Raw genomic sequence first — 17,048 nt, forward strand, 5'->3', positions numbered from 1 at the left:
CTTTAGTGCAAGTGCATCCTGTACCCGTACATGATGCAATGAGGAGAAATCGTCGAGTCGGCATTAATGTTTTATGTTTTGTCAATAATAATAGACAGCATGCGCTTTTCTTTTCCTTTTTTACTTTTATGCCAGGATAACGAGGATAAAATAATATTGAGCACTGCACACCAAACGGTCAATTGAATTATGGTGCACTTGTGTAGTTGGTTGACAAGGTCGCCATACTTTGGCCCGAGGGGATTTCCCATTTCATGACGCAAGGGGAATTCCACACCCTAACGACCAGCCAGTCGAATCTACGAATCATGTGCGATCGGAACTGACACAATTTACACAAGTCAGTCACACAAACGAAACGTCCATGGGATTCAACAACACATGGCTGAAATCGGTGACCTACGCACTTTGACGGAAACATCACCACACGCCTTTTTGTATTTCTTTTGTATACATTTATTTGTTTTACAAACAAGGAAGCTAAACGAACAGGAGGAGTAATTCACGACACGTTACCATAGGAGTGGTACAGTAACAACAGTGGTAGAAGAACGGGACGGGAGCGTTAATGGTCCATCTGGAGTCCCAGGACGTTTTCTATGCAATGAGAAACATGAGCGTTTACGGTAACGTTTCCTCGGGTAGGTTTTCAGCTGTATGTGTGTGCAAACTGTGCAACAACCCGACAGAAAAAGCACGTGACTTACAGAATGGGCCGATGACCCAATCCAGTCATCACAGCATGACACAATCTACTGTGTGAATCCTAGCTTGATATAATTGTTTTGTATAGTTTGACTTTTAATAGGTTGTGACTTGTAGACTAGTAAAACACTTGTGGACCACATATCTTCATTTAGCATTGATACTATGCTTTCTTTCTCTGTTTACAGCATTCGAAATGGGAGATTTAGGTGAGACGTTCATCTACCTCTTTCTGACACTCATCACTCTCAGAGTAGCCTAGTTTATACACTCACATCATGCAATGTAATTTTTGTGAACTCACATTTGAATACAGTTCTCTGAGTCTTATGGATTGCTTTGCAGACATCATCCAAGAGATGATCACAGAGGACAGAGTGTCTCAGAGACACCTTCCAGGACCTCCTCCCCCACCCACAGACCTCCTCTGCCCACCCCAGGACCAGAATCACAGACTACATGGGCAGACCACTTCACCTGCATCCCAGTCAGTGCTGGTTGCCAGGGGAACAGCCTCCCGGGTAAGCATAGTCTTACAAACCACGATAACCTATGCGTCTTGACTCAATACATTTATATTCTATGGCATCAATGTACAATAACTGTGTATGGTGTACTTTTTATTAACTACACGCATGAGTATATCCCTTCTTACTTCCATCATTTTTTATTAGCTTCACAGAATAGTTGGCTGCAAACTGTAGTGTAAACCAATATCCACTGTGCCACTAGATAAACCCTACCTCAGTTATAGCCAGTTAAAAAATATAAGCTTGATAAAGTCCTACTATCCTCATCACCACAAGGAGGTTGTTGTGGATATTATTTGTTGTTCTTAGAACTGGAATTTGTTATAAACGACAACAGTGCATTTGTCAGACAGACACACCCCCCTTGTATGTTGAGATCTTGTTTGAGGGAGGAGGCATAACATGGAGGAGGAACAAGATGACTTGGGAAAATGCTGTAATCTGATCCCTACTTTCGTTTTGCCCTCCTTTTCTTCTTGCTAGCCAAGCCCTCTGAGGTGAAAGGTTAAATTCTTTGGAAGTCCGGCTGCCCCAATTGGTCGATTTGCACAGAGTTAACTTCCTGTTTCCTGTTCTCTTTGGCACTATCCAGCTTTTGTTTAGATTTTCGGACTAACACACGCATTCTCAGACTCATTCACATAAACATTATGCACAGCACAGCACACACACATTGCTGCTACACCACCACCATAGTCTGAAACATGAGCTCCACACCACCGTCACACATACACACACACAGCTCTCTCCAGCCTCATTTCACTGTAGCGTGAACCAGTTTAAGATAACAGAGGGAGGCTACAGCACTGGTGGTGACACAGTTCTTCCCTTTTTCGTTATTCTATTGTTTTCCTTTCTTTTGGTGAGTCGATGATCATGTGTTGTCAAAGAGGCTGTTTTGACTTTGACTTTGTTTTGTTAGGTCTAATGTTATATCTTTTAAAAATGCTTTGGAAATTGTTTGTGCAACATTGTGAATCAATAGTAAAATGGACAGAAAATGAGACTGTTTTTGTGAAAGTAAAAGGAGGAGCGTGTGTGACAGTTGTGCTAAACTGTTGCTTGGGAATTAAACGGAAGACCTAGTGGTCTGTGGTCTAACGGCACTCTCATAAATTATATCTACTACTAGTAAAAAGTACATGCATGTAAATACGACAGACAACTGCTACAGTGCTGATATTTTGACTTTCCTTGACATGTACGTTAATTATTATTATTAGCCACAGCCAAACCCTCAAGACTTTGTAGTAAACTGGACATTTGTTGGTTCTGTACAAAATGTTGCCGATTTACAAACTCACAGCATCGCAACGAGACCTGTTGTTAGCTTGTAGATCGACTACTTTTGGCTAATGTTCCACACAGAATATGAATGCTGGGGTTCAAGTGGTTAACTATGACACGTGGCAGATCAATATTTAATTTCTGTTTGCCTTTCTTTAATTAATACTGAATCGCCTGCTGTCTAACAGTTTCGGCCCATGCAGAATAGTAATTTGTATGTGTTTTTTCCCCACAGCCACCTTGCTCATTCCCTCAGCGGCCGTCCTGCACTAAAGAAATGGCATCGGGTCATCCCAACCGAGGAACCTCTCATTTGGGTCCATCCCGACGAGGTCGCAGCTCGGTGACATCCAAGAGCCATGAAGCTCCCTTGTCTTGCACCCAGAATGACACTGAGCTACTTGAGCGGATCTTAGAGAAGCCTGATCTGGTGATTGTGGAGCAGCCCAAGGAGAGAGGAATGAGATTCCGCTATGAATGTGAGGGTCGGTCCGCTGGTAGCATCCTGGGAACATCCAGTACAGAGACTACAAAGACTCAACCTGCTATTGAGGTATTGTTCTGTCCTGCTGCTGTACTTAATTGTGCGTGGGTGTCGTGTATTGAAAATAGACTATCTGCAAGCTCACAACGCTTTGCAAATCAGTGTACTGAGAGCTTGAAGATCTGCTATTGTCAGTGCATGACACTGGCGTACAACCAAATATAAATCAGGCATACGGATTACAGTAAAGTAGGTGATTCACTTTGCCACGTTTCAATATTTACTCGCCGGTTTTGGATGTCACAGATTAAAGTCTTTATGTTAATGAAGTGATGAGCCATTGCTTTCACTGTCTCCCTTTCAGAATGTAAACAATGCACATGCTCAGAGACTGATTGAGAGGCCTTCCACACGAGAACGGCTGTTACCCATTCAAGTTTGAAAATGGCATTTTAGTTTCCAGCGTCCACATTGCGGTTATGTTAATTATGCATGTTGTCAGGCCGAGAGCGGCGGGGCGCTCCGGACACCATGTAGTCAGGCCGAGAGCGGCAGGTCGCTCCGGACACCCAGAGAAAGCTGCTTGTAGTGTAGGTAGGCTATATTATGCACAGCCTGTAAAATGCATAATATGCATTTTACATTTTAGCTACATGATTATGCCACAATGCCACATATTATGTGGCATTGTGGCATAATCATGTAGCTTTCTTTTCATTACAAATCATTACAATTGTAATGATTTTACATAGGCCTACTAATATTCTCATAACTACCCTTTTCTGCCAGAAGCTAGACTACAAAGTATACATAAGCATGTATGAGATTCATAGTTTGCGGATCTTAAAGCTCACAAGGCGGCATGATGCATTGTGAACTTATCTGCTATTTTCGGAGAAGAGATTTATAGACATTATGTGCAAATATATAATAGTTATGGTGAAATAAACCATTAACACTTCATAAACAAATGGTTAGTTTGGAGGGGGCGAGGGGACTATGACATCACCGGCTCAGGAAAGAGACATTCGCTATACACACGGAGACGACAAAGTCGCGTCTCCAAAGTTTGCCACTTTGGGAGGTGGTTTCAAAATTAGCCGGTTAAGTCTCCAAAAACGCTGTCTCCATGTGGCGGAAAGGACAGATCGCAGATCGGCTAAATACTTGGCCGAGCAACACAGAATACGTCCTCATGTGGACTCAGAGATTGAAAAAACATCACTTCATTTCTGTGTTCATTGCAATGATAAATCATGCTGACCAAAGCAATAGTACAACTCTGCAACTTGTTTTGATTGATGGGATACGTTATATAGATAAAATCTGTATTCTCTAAATCTACGTTGTTGTCCATGGTTTTGAATAGAACGCCGATGTTCTGTCCTCATTTCTGACTTAACCAAGCATCTCGTTTGGAATATTAATGCTTTTAAAGGGAGATCAGATGTGACAGCTTGAGGTAGTAATGGAAAATTATACCTCCCGATTTGGGGGGGTGGGGGATGCAAGGCGGGGCTTTTCAGAGTAAAATATGCCTCATCTGCTGGGCACTGTAGCGCCTTTTTATTTTGAAAAACTCCGGCACACTGGAAGTGTTAACTAAATTAAAAATTTGAAAACCATTTGGAAATACTGTAGTAATGATGCTTTGCTAAAAGGATGACACAAAAAGCCACTAAATCATATATATAACCATGTGCCTATGTCCTGTAAGCCCAATGTGGTCATCTTTATTGCTAGGAGTTGTGTGTGTGTGTGTGTGTGTGTGTGTGTGTGTGTGTGTGTGTGTGTGTGTGTGTGGGGGTGGGTGGGTGGGTGGGTGGGTTGAAAAGTGACTGTCTGGTATGGAGAGAGGTGCATTCATTGAGAAACCTTTTCACACCTTTCAATCAAACGATCTTCCGACTTCATTCAACTAACAGTCTGTAGTAGTCTGGACATCAGTGTGTAGGAAGTAACGGCTGTTTCCAAGCTACATTGAAGCTTAAATTATGCAGACTATAACAAGTTCGTTGGTGATGTTTGTCTACTTGTTTTCTTTCTGACTTTTGCTCTCTTCACACAAATTCCTGTCTCATTCTTTCCATGTCACCTTTTCAGATTCAGGGACCCATTGAGCACATAAAGAAGGTTACAGTCACAGTATCCTTGGTGACCAAAGACATTCCGTACCGGCCTCACCCCCACTGCCTTGTGGGTAAAGACTGTCCTGAAGGTGCTGGAATTTGCGTGGTCAGTTTTAAACCCCCTGAAAGACGTCACAGGTACAGTACAGAAACGGATGTGTACTGTAGTACACATCCATTTATTTTTCTTCATAGTAATGTTATTATATATGAATTGCCTATTGTTTATGTGTAACTTCACATACATATTTTTTCAGCTTTGGTAATTTGGGTATCCAGTGTGTGAGGAGAAAGGAATTGGATGCTTCCCTTGAGAAAAGAAGAAGCCAAAATATTGACCCATTCAAAAGTGAGATTAATCTTCACGCACGCGCATACAGTATAAACTCACTTTTATTTACTTACAAATATTGACATCCATCCATTTTATAAGAGGTGAATAATATGTCTTACTGTGAAATGTATTATAATGATTATGGTGTATTATTTGCTTCACAGCCGGCCATTCTAAGAGCATTGAAGACATGGACATGAATGTGGTGCGTCTGTGTTTCCAGTGTGAGCTTGAGTGGGAAGATGGAAGGAAGGATTCACTGAGCCCTGTGGTGTCCAACCCCATTTATGACAAAAGTAAGGAGCAATACCACACACACACACACACACACACACACACACACACACACACACACACACACACACACACACACACACACATATAAGAGCGCCCCTCACTTCACACAAGTGTGATGTTTTTCACCAGATGGCGGTCTTGGCGGCGAATTAGTTTTCTGAGAACGTTAAAATGGACCCAAATAATGGAATCATGCTCCATTTCCTGGTATGGCTCATTATCATTGGTTAACACTAGAAGGTCTAAGACAGGGGTAACCAACCTGGGGTTCGCGAGCTACCAGTAGCTCGCGGAACCTTTCGAGTCGATCGCGAAGTGTCAGACCCATTGGAATAATGTCAGTGCCGCTCGTCACATGCAAATTAATTTTGAGCAGAGCGCTGTGGCTCTGAGTTTGAGAATAGACCCCATCGTCCAAGGGTGTGTGTGTGTGTGTGTGCGTGTGTGTGTGGTGGGGGGGTGGTATCTTAGCAACACTGAATGATCTGTCCCATTGGTTGTGTGCTCGTATCATGAGCCAATGGCTGCAGCTCTGAGCTTCCCAGACCCAGGTTCCCATTACGTCATGCCGTAAAGAGAACTGACAGCCACACGGCTGCTACCATATTAGCAGCTGTGAGCGCTCTTCTCTTCTCGTGAAGAAAGCAGGACAGAGTTGTCAAATAAATCCCGCCGTCATTCATACTGTATTTATTCTCCGACCCGACATTAAAATACGGAACAACGTGCTCACGGGGCTCGTGACAGGCTGCATACACTTCGAGTTGGGACTACTAGCCGATAGCGCCGCTGCTCCTTCAGTTTTCGTTGTTCGTTGTTATAATATTTTTTATTATTGGGATTTGATCATTGATGCAATTTTCTAAACGTATGGATGCAGCTGCAGAAGTTGTGTTGCTTAAAGGAATGCATAGTTGCGTTCTCCTCAACTGCTGCGCAGCAACAACAAAAATATAAAAATGAGACAAATATACTGAATATACCAGTCTGCAATGCAAACTAATAGGCGAGTGCACTCCAGGGCATATGCAAAGGGAAAGAAATAAAGAATGACTTCTGTCCGTGACAATAATCAATGCTACAGTTTGAATTCTGTACACACGCACACATAGAGCAAAAAATATGATAAATATGAAATATGAAAACTTGTTGAAGTACAACGCATGAGTCAAGTAGCTGCTTTTGTATCAAATCCTATTTACTGAGCCTACTGTCATTGAACTGCTGTCCGATAAAATGCAGGATGTGTTTGCATTAACTTCAGATATTTAAATGGAGATTATTGGATTAGTAAGTGACTGTCACCTGCAGGTCAGAGCTAAAGAGAAGGAATTTTGGTCTCTTGTGAGCAGAGAAGTATCCCCTGATTGTGTCGTGTGCACTGAAGCTGCATGCCTACTTTGGTTCCACGTACTTATGTGAAATGGCCTTTTCACAAATAATAAAATCCAAGTTTAGAACTCGTATGACTGACTCACATCTTAATGACACCCTCAGACTGGCAATCACTAAATATGAACCAGATTTCAAAACGCTTGCAGATAACACAGCAGTCTCATTAAAGGTGGGCTGACCCTGAGAGTATGTCACCATATCTGTGCAAATATATATGGTCATGTTATGCCTATGTCATTTGTCATGTGAATATTCATTGAAATATTTCTAATACTAATTATTTCTAATTTGTCTTAATATTATTTGACATTGATAATATAACAAACTTACTATAAGTATTTATTCTAATTTAAGCTTTAGTCTTTGTGTGGATGTGTGCACATGCATTGAGCCTGTCAGAAATAGCAAAAAAACAAGTGTTTTTTCTAACACGTTTTAGTGGTAGATCTTGGCTTACAATTGGGAATAAAATGGGCTCTTGGGCTTGAAAAGGTTGGTTACCACTGGTCTAAGAGGTCATTTTGACCGTTTTTTTATTATTTTAAAGTTGATTATCTTTGCCCATGAAGCTTTCAGAAGGTTCCCCTTCCATGAGCATCATCATCCATCACCATTCTATCATCTCAGAAAATCTTGACATCTGAAAAAAATTCTAAATGTGAATTTAAGCACATGCAAATTTAGCTGATTTTATTTCAGACCTTCTAGACCTTCTAAGAACAAACTCCATAAAATCATCAACGTGTCTAGCAAAAAAGCTGGGTTACGATTTGAGTATGACTTCAATGTATGAGACCCGGGATAATACACACCTGTTACACAGCCAATACTATATTTGGCTATATTTACCTTTTAAGTATAGGACTTTTGAACAAGCAGGCCCCATCTCAGTTCCGTGCATAAAGTGTGATGTAATGCCTCTTGGAACTATGACTGGTGGCCTTCTGTTGGCATTGCTTCTTTATTGTCAGTGTACTGTGTCATCTGTTTGTTAGTATATGTTTTTTTTGTATGCTGATGACTGCCTTGCACACAAAAAATTCAGAAAGGACAAATAAAATCTATCTATCTATCTATCTATCTATCTATCTATCTATCTATCTATCTATCTATCTATCTATCTATCTATCTATTCTCTATGTAAATATATTTCCAACATTGCAGATGCTCACTTCACTGATTGCACTGTACTGCACTTTGACTTTGGCTTGCAGTAGCATTATTGCACATGGCCTAAATGCAATTAGGCCTGCTGCCATAAGTATCGTGAGAGACGGCTGTTAATGGCATATTATATGTCTACTCGTGTTTGTGCAATCCCATCGAAGGCGCACAGTGGATTGGAGAAGTATAAATCAAGTTAAGCGCTGTTGCTACACCCCTCCTCGCACCTCTGGCCCCCTCTCACACACGCATACATATTCTCTCACTGACATGCTCTGTGCTTATCAATACTACATTTCAAATTATTTGCGGCAAATGTACCTTGTGCGTAACCAAGCTGTTGCTGTTATCTCAAATTGACCGAACTATTCAACTCTAACAGCTATTTTATTAGAGCAGTGGTGAAATTGTGATTTATTTTCTTTTTACCAGCTGGTCATAGAATGCCTATGAAACTTAGACAACCAGACCGACACGCAACACCGGTAGTCCTACTGAGGAGTAGTTGCCATTTGCCAAGTCTAATTATTTCCAGCCAAACTTGATTATTTTTCCCTCAGTTGCTTGGCTGGCTTTTGGAGGTTGGTTAGCTTATTTCTGTCACGACAGTTGGCAATACTGCCAACCATACTGACGAGTACTTCTGATTCAATGCTGATTGGCTGCCGTGTCTCCAGCAACAACATAATACTGTGGAAATTGACGCCAGCAACCAGGCATGTGGAAAATAAACCACACGCATCAACGTGAACAGCATGACGACACGCATCGCAGACTACTGCGGACCCCCGCGCCGACCTCCGCGGGGACCCCCTTATCCACGGACCCCCATGCAGACTATCGTGGACCCCTGCGCCGACCTCCATGGGGTCCCCCGCGCCGACCTCCGGTGGTCCGCAGTATTCTGCGTGGGGGTCCGCAGATAAGGGGGGGTCCCCATGGAGGTCGGCGAGGGTACAACCGAATGGACCTATAACAGTCCATTTGTACAGTCTCAGAGTTTATTGTTAGAAAAGGGTCCTTTGGTTCCATTTGTGGTAGGCTAAGGTTACACTAGTTTCATGCATGTCTTTTCTGTTACAGAGGCAACTACTACATCTCAGTTGAAGATCACTTGTCTGAACCTCTATAAAGGTCCCTGTACTGGCAAGACGGAGATCTACATGTTATGTGACAAAGTCCAGAAAGGTGAGTGTGCACACGTGTGCACGTGCAGACACATAGAGTGAAACACCAAGACCTCTCATCACACAGCAAACGCCACATATAGGCAGAAGCAAAGTGATACTGTTTGATTAAATCAAATTTATTGTTTGATGTTTTGATAATGATAAACTTCACTTTCAACAATATTACAAAGTGCAGTTTAGAAATACAATGCATAATACATAATTAAACCATACTTATGTTCCACATACAAGACAATACTTCATCTATCTACTATAACTATAATTAACTACTATAACTATAATTTGGTCATGATGTCTGCACTATCCGGCCGCCATTGATTGAAAATCACACTTATGTAACGTGAGAAGTGAGATTTTTGGGGGCAGGTGAGTTAGATGTACTGTACATACTGTATGCATATATGAATACAGGATGTTGTGGTACAATATACCCTGAAGAAGACAGTTGTCTGTCGAAACATTGGTTCTCTTATACTCTGCGTCATAAAATAAAATGCACTTTGCTATCCGTGTGTGTGGCCACATTCTTCTATTTATTTTTTGCCATCAATGTCTTTTATTGATTTTTCAACAACATATTTCACAAAACAAAAGAAAAATATGAAAGCAAAAAGACAAAAAACTAAATAAAATCAACAACAAGCAGTCAAAAACTACACTAATAGGACACACTAACAATAGGGATTATATCACCTGTAATGTATTACACAAATTGTATTACACCAATCCTTTAATGTACGTAAAAGTAAAAGTAGTACCATACTAAATGGAACTTGCCTTTGACATTATTCTTTCTGGCAAACAAATACTCATACCGTGCAGTTTCATCGTGTCCAATCTGTGAGCCCTGATGTAAGCTCTTCCAGTTTCTCAATATCGGCCTCACAGCAGCGATAAGGCCTGCAGTCACTAATGCATGTTGTGCCTTGGTGACCCCTTGTGGCAAAAGTGTGATTTATTTATTTTTCCATCAGCCTATTGACCTCAGACCATACCAAAGATTATTAAATTATAAAGACTAGTCCTTACTCCTTACCCGTTCTGAATATATGAACAGCAAATCATGTTCAGTGTGCGTCTTGGGAAGTTGGGTTGGGCACAAAAGTATAGGCTAATTAAATGCTGTAGTACAATCATAAGTACACCATTGATGTGTGATGTAAATATGGTGGTGATATTCTGCCTATAAATGGAAGTTATTGAATATTTTCAAGTTCAGTGTTGCACTTTGTAGACGGTCCCTAACCGCTAACCGTCTGCTGCCCATGGAGATATAAGCTATTAAACGGTGAACGCGGAGGTTGGCTTTTTGGCCTTCAAAGCAAGTTGTAGTTTGTTCTTTATATAATCAGGATAAGAATTTGATGTTTTGTGTGATTTAGTAACGTGTCGTTGTCATTGCATCTGTCTGTATGTATTTTGTCATTGTGTTGTTCCAACGGCACGGGATCTGTCTTCCCCAAACGTCTCCATTTGGCCACCCCGAGAACCCGACAGATAAGCATTCCGTTGTGATCGTGCTGTTCAGTGTGTCACGCAGCCACGCTGGGTGCGCGCTGGGCTGTAACCTGACGTTGTCGTGCCACGCAACATGGCCGCGATGCTTCCCTAAAGAAGAAGTTATGTCGACTGACGCAAGAGTAGCTGTACTATGGGTCCGAGTTGTTTTCCTCGTGTGGGTCTGATGCATAGGTCTGGTGCCTGCCTGGGGGCGGTGTGAAAAAGGGGAAGTGCGTTGGAGAATGCAAGGAGAATGTTGCGCCGGAAACTGTGTCCCAGTATTAATCTGTGTCCGTTCCAACATGCATTTCACTGGTGACACTGGTGACACGTGATTTGCGGGGAGATGAGTTGTTCAGTACCCCCCTTGTGGCCGCGGGGGGTACTGCGCCCTAATTCACTAATAAATGCATTATTAATCATTAATGTGTCAATTCGAAAAAAAGGGCTTCGTTAAGACCTCCATATTCATATGGTCAATGCCTGGGAGTAATTGGTGCAGGCAATGAGGAGATACGGCGGTGTTTCTGACAGACAGACAGACATTGTTAGAAATATAGTATGATGATGATGATGATTATATAGTATGATGATGATGATGGGCGAACTTCATTGGAGCCACTAGAGGTGAAATGGTACACAAAGCCTAGAGCAGTTGAGACGAATAACAGTCCACACTAATTATCCATAATGTATAAATCAGGACAGCTAGGCCTCTTCGGGGAGGGGTCAGAATAAATTATGGACTTGGACTGTTATTCGTCTCAACTGCTCATGGTCTCCTAAATAAAGTAGGCGTGGTTTGCTTCTCCCCAGCTAAATGGAGGACATTTTCAACTTCCTAGTGAATTCTCCAGATGAGCATTAATAATTAGTCTTGATGCTTGACAGTGGATAATTTTCCACAAATGCATAGCATATAAAACGAAATACAACAAATATATCTGGGTATTGAAAACCTCAAGGGATGCGACCGTGACGTATATACCGTGCGACCACTTTGACTTGAGATTTACAATGCTAGCACTTTTCACAAACTGATGGAGTATATTATAGTACATTGTGGGTTGTATATTGAGTTGGCAGGTATGTGACATTGAAAAGGACAAATCAAACATATGGGACACTTTATTGGAACACAAAAAAAGTTGCTACAGCCTCAGTAATGGACCAGTAAAATTAGGGCATTTTATGATGCCTCTCGTAGGAATTGCATTGGCAGCTGCAGTACACCGACAGCGGTCCCAGAAGTGGGACCGCTGTCTCATTTGGGGGCGTGAAATTTGTAGTCCCTGTGTGTCTCTATTGGAAATGAATATACTCCAACATTCTTCCCGTCTCCTAATAATGCAAAGTTGGCCCCTATTGCTATTGGCCTCTTGGACCATACCCACTGGGAATGTTTTAAAATGGGATTATTTCCCCCCTCTGCCACTTTAATCTGAGCAAGAGCCTGCATGGGGTAGATTATTCTGCCGTGGGCCGGCACCAAGGACTTGGTGTGTGTAGTATCCTCTTGTATATTGTATACATACAGTATGTTACTATGAATTCACATTAACAATTGATAGAAGTTTGTAATTTCTTGGAATTCACATTAACAATTGATAGAAGTTTGTAATTTCTGATGAGTCTCATATTTTAGCATATATATATATATATATATATATATATATATATATATATATATGATTTTTTTTGGTTGATTAAGTGGCATATACTGCAATACATGGGTGGCCTGATTGCAAAACCCCAAACTCCAACACCTTTTTTGTTTAATCTATCTTGGGGTAGTCAAAAGCCCTTTTCTCATGAAAGGAAGTGTTTGAAATGCTTCATAACTTTCATCAGGTTTCGCCCCATCAGCGCGTATGAAAGTGAAAGTGCAGAAATGTTAAACGGAACGGATCAGCATGCAACATCTACTCTTAGAGTTTTTCACTTAAGATCAGTATGCAGATGCCATGTCTGTTTGGTACCATTCCTCTGTTCACAGAAGCAATAGTAAAACAGCTTTTCTCTGTTGCTACCCATACATCTTTATGAATCATTATATTTGATGTCCCCTTGAACCCACAGATGACATTGAGATCATCTTTAAGCGAGGTACATGGGAGGCGAAGGGGGAGTTTGCTCAGACAGATGTGCACCGGCAGATCGCCATTGTGTTCAAGAGCCCACCTTATCAGGAACAGGACGTCACAGAGGAGGTTGAAGTCAACGTTGTCCTGCGTCGTCTCTCAGACCGCATGGACAGCGAACCAATCAGCTTTACGTACCTGCCACACAACCCAGGTCAGTCAATAGTTCACTGCATTAGTGAACCCTAAGGAAGGATACATAAAATAATTGTTCCTTTTTTTTAATTTTATATTATCCCATTTTGGACTGATTCTACGGAATTCAAAAAATTCCTTAACCTGTTTTCTGGAAAAACTTCAAATATTATTTTTTGATTACTGTGCATACTGTACGATATATGGGCCAAATTGAGACTTTACAAAAATGTGAATATACTACTTGGAATCTACTAATATATATATTTTGACTATTGATCCCATTTCAGATCCATATGAGGTCAAGCGAAAGAGAAAGATAAAGACGGACATCAGTTTGACAGAGAGACCTTGTGTGGCAGGTAAGGCATCATTCCCTTTCTTTCCTTTGTAATCCTCCATAAATTAACCTATGTGTGTTGCAAAACGGGGCCTGCCCATAAGTCCGACCTCCTGTTAGTCCGACTTACGTGACCGGTTAAGACTGCGTGATGGCAGAATGCAGGGAGAGCACTGATGCTTTGTCATGGGGGGGGGGGTCATATCGTCATATGGAGCGTGTGCGTGTACAGGGTTTGATGCGGTCAGATCAGCATATGGAATGTCAAAACAGGTCAGCTCCATATATGGCGATCTAACGGTGGCAGCGAGGGCAGTGTCTTGAGTGTACAGAGTTTGATGAGGTCTGGCCATATATGGAGCGTGTCTTGAGTTCACAGGGTTTGATGAGGTCAGATCAGCATATGGAATGTCAGAACAGGTCAGGGGGGAATTAGCTCAGCTCCATATATGGAGATCTAAGGGTTCGAGGTTTGTGGTGGGAGTAGAGTTGAGTTGCTGGCCGGCTCCATATATGCAGATCTAGGTGATGATCCAGTCTTCTCCATGTATGGCTATCCAGTGTTTGATGAGGTCAGTGTCATGATCTTCATATATGGAGGCCTCATATGGAGCGTGTCACGAGGCGTGAGGGACTGACGGCCATATATGGTGGTGTGACGTGTCATGAGGCATGATGGACTGACAACCATATATGGAGGCGTTTTTGACTGACTGACAGGTTTTGCAGGTTTTCATAGTAATCTGCGACTGTGCGACGACAACCATACAGTATATGGAGGCGCGTGATGTATCATGTCACGAAGCGTAATGGACTGACAACCATATATGGAGGCGAGACCTGCCTGATGGACAGACAGGTTTTTCATAGTAATCTCATTCTGCGACCTACAAGAACATGTTTTGATCTTCAATAGATAAACAAAATAATTAAGTGTTTCATGATTTTTCCAGTGAACTTTATGCTTCACTGTAGCTTAGAGAGGAGGCTTATGAATACCACAACTTGCCATTGTTTCTAAACGTGTATGCATGCATCTTTAACGGCTTATCCGGATTCGGGACGCAGGGGCAACAGTTATGTAAAAATAATAATAATAAAATAAACTGTTGCCATATCCCTCATTTATATTATAACATTGTGTTCATGGATGCTTAGAGACTTGCACTAAACATATTTGTGGCATCTCTTACACCAATGCTTTCTTCTCCCATAGCCCAAAGTCCTGCCACAGTTGAACCGTCCACCTCCCAGCTCTTCCACTTCCCTGTGACCGAGCAGCCCATGCTCGTACCAGAGGAGAGGCTACCCCCTGCCTCTGCTGTGGTGGACAATAACTACAGTGCACTTGACAATATACTCTCCAACCAGACCTATGATGGCAATAATGAGCTAAACCTCATCAATCAGCTGCTGGAGATGCCCGCACTTCAGGCCATGCTGTCCGATCCATATTTGACCACATCGATGTTCCATGGCTTTGACCAGAGTCCAACTCCTGATGCTAGCTCCAACTTCGCTAACTTTAATCCGAACCTCGGGCCATACGTGCAGGACTTTTCCCAGTATAATGACTTAACGTTTAGCCACCTGGTCAGTGAGAGCCAGGCACAGACTGAGAACCTCCCACAGGATAGCCCATCCAACATACTTCAAGTGAAGATTGAAGAGGACCAATGAGAAAGGGATGAATTATATAATACAGTGAATAACAGACGCTAGTCGTTGAATTATTTTACTTCATGGACTTAAAACAGTGAATAGCTTGTATTATGGAGCGTGGTTGTCAGACACTTGGTCTTATTTGTCTACCATCTCGCGAACACAATCTTATCTATTTTTCTTCAAAGGCCTTGCTGGTCAAGGCTTTCGGGACCATTGCCAAGTTAGCGTTGTAATGTAAAATGCCCTCCCAGTCCCCTCCTATCTCTCTGTCAATCTCTCTCTCTAGTCCTATGAGTGAACATATCATCATGCTACTAGCAGTATAGCCTAATCCTAATAAAAGCCATTTGAGGTTATGGCATGTAGCTGGCTCATTGAGAAGCCAGGGACACTGAAAAGGGAACCCATGAACTTCTCTATTTAACCTGTCAATAGAATCCTTCTCTGTGCACTGCTGCGCCTAGGCTATAGTAAGTCTCATTGGTGAGAGTAGAATGAAATGTATGTAGCATAGATTGTATTTTGTACATGTTCAATCTGTGAAAAGGACTGATTGACTTTCCTTTGGAGGAAGTCAATTAAAAGTGAAGAAAAAGATCCATGTTTAACAAACATCAAAATACTAAAATGTTGTATTTGTTCTTATCCATAATACATGGTTCTTGCCTGTTACAGTATCTCTATTTGTTTATGACTGCCATACCTTTGACTTGTTTGATATTTAATCTATCCATTCACTGTCAACCCCCATATTCTGCTCATTCTTTGCGTCTATTCCCTGATGCTATTTTTCTTTCTTTCTGTGAGCTAACCAGAGAGGTCTATATCAGTGGTTCCCAAACCTTTTCATGTTAAGGACCCCTAAATTGACACTAATTAGCCCGCTGACGCCCATTTGAAAATGTATGCCAGGGATCCCCATGAGAAAATTTTACGGCTCTAGCAGTGATTCTCAACCATTTAAATGTAATGGCATTTCTATCTCTGCGACCCCCAATTTATATTGTAAAATCACTGGTAATCACTCAGAGTGTACAAATGGACCCGTTAGGCTCCATTTGGTTCCATGTGTAATTCTCTTAGTTACAGACCAATAACGGTCCATTTGGTTCCTAACTATCATTTAGCACTTTGGGAACCACTGGTCTATATGATGCACATGTACACATGCACACTGTGATTGCTGTCATTACTATTAAAAGTCAAATAAAAATGACTCACCCGTGGTCCTGGATCATTGCTCTATTTTGAGTTAGGACAAAATTAGAAAATAAACTAAAGTTATAGTATGCCGTACGATATGGGCTATAGCCCATGGTCCAAAATGATGAGAAACGAGGCTAACTTTTTTTTCTCCAAAATTTCAAAAAACATGGGCTATAACCCATCGTTTTTGTCCTTTCAGAAGGACAACTTTAAAGCAGCACAGAAATTCAATTGAAATTTTGAAAAAAAAAGTTAGCCTCGTTTCTCATCATTTTGGACCATGGGCTATAGCCCATATCGTACGGCATACTATAGCGCGCCGTTTTTCATCATTTTTGAAGATTTGAAAAAAATGACGAAATGACAAAAACGATGGGTTATAGCCCATGTTTTTTGAAATTTTGAAAAAAAAAGTTAGCCTCGTTTCTCATCATTTTGGACCATGGGCTATAGCCCATATCGTACGGCATACTATAGCGCGCCGTTTTTCATCATTTTTGAAGATTTGAAAAAAATGAAAAAATGACAAAAACGATGGGTTATAGC

The 17,048-nt window shown here is 41.5% G+C and overlaps 1 protein-coding gene across 2 annotated transcripts; it reads left to right on the plus strand.

Moving 5' to 3' along the window:
* The first annotated feature begins 277 nt into the window (after window positions 1-277).
* relb (v-rel avian reticuloendotheliosis viral oncogene homolog B) lies at window positions 278-16,500 on the plus strand. 2 transcript variants are annotated; one of them, XM_080773168.1, is made up of 11 exons: window positions 278-641; window positions 894-914; window positions 1,051-1,226; window positions 2,758-3,075; window positions 5,110-5,273; window positions 5,393-5,484; window positions 5,634-5,765; window positions 9,409-9,513; window positions 13,095-13,310; window positions 13,582-13,653; window positions 14,848-16,500. In XM_080773168.1, the coding sequence occupies exons 1-11, from the start codon at window positions 569-571 to the stop codon at window positions 15,309-15,311; spliced, it is 1,833 nt and encodes a 610-aa protein (XP_080629294.1). In that variant the 5' UTR covers window positions 278-568; the 3' UTR covers window positions 15,312-16,500. The 2 variants fall into 2 exon arrangements, with proteins under 2 accessions (XP_080629294.1, XP_080629295.1); XM_080773169.1 differs by lacking the exons at window positions 278-641; window positions 894-914; window positions 1,051-1,226 and adding an exon at window positions 1,860-2,097.
* The last annotated feature ends 548 nt before the right edge of the window (window positions 16,501-17,048 follow it).

The sequence above is a fragment of the Protomyctophum bolini genome (assembly GCF_963924005.1).
Source record: "Protomyctophum bolini genome assembly, chromosome: 9".
Classification (NCBI taxonomy): domain Eukaryota; kingdom Metazoa; phylum Chordata; class Actinopteri; order Myctophiformes; family Myctophidae; genus Protomyctophum; species Protomyctophum bolini.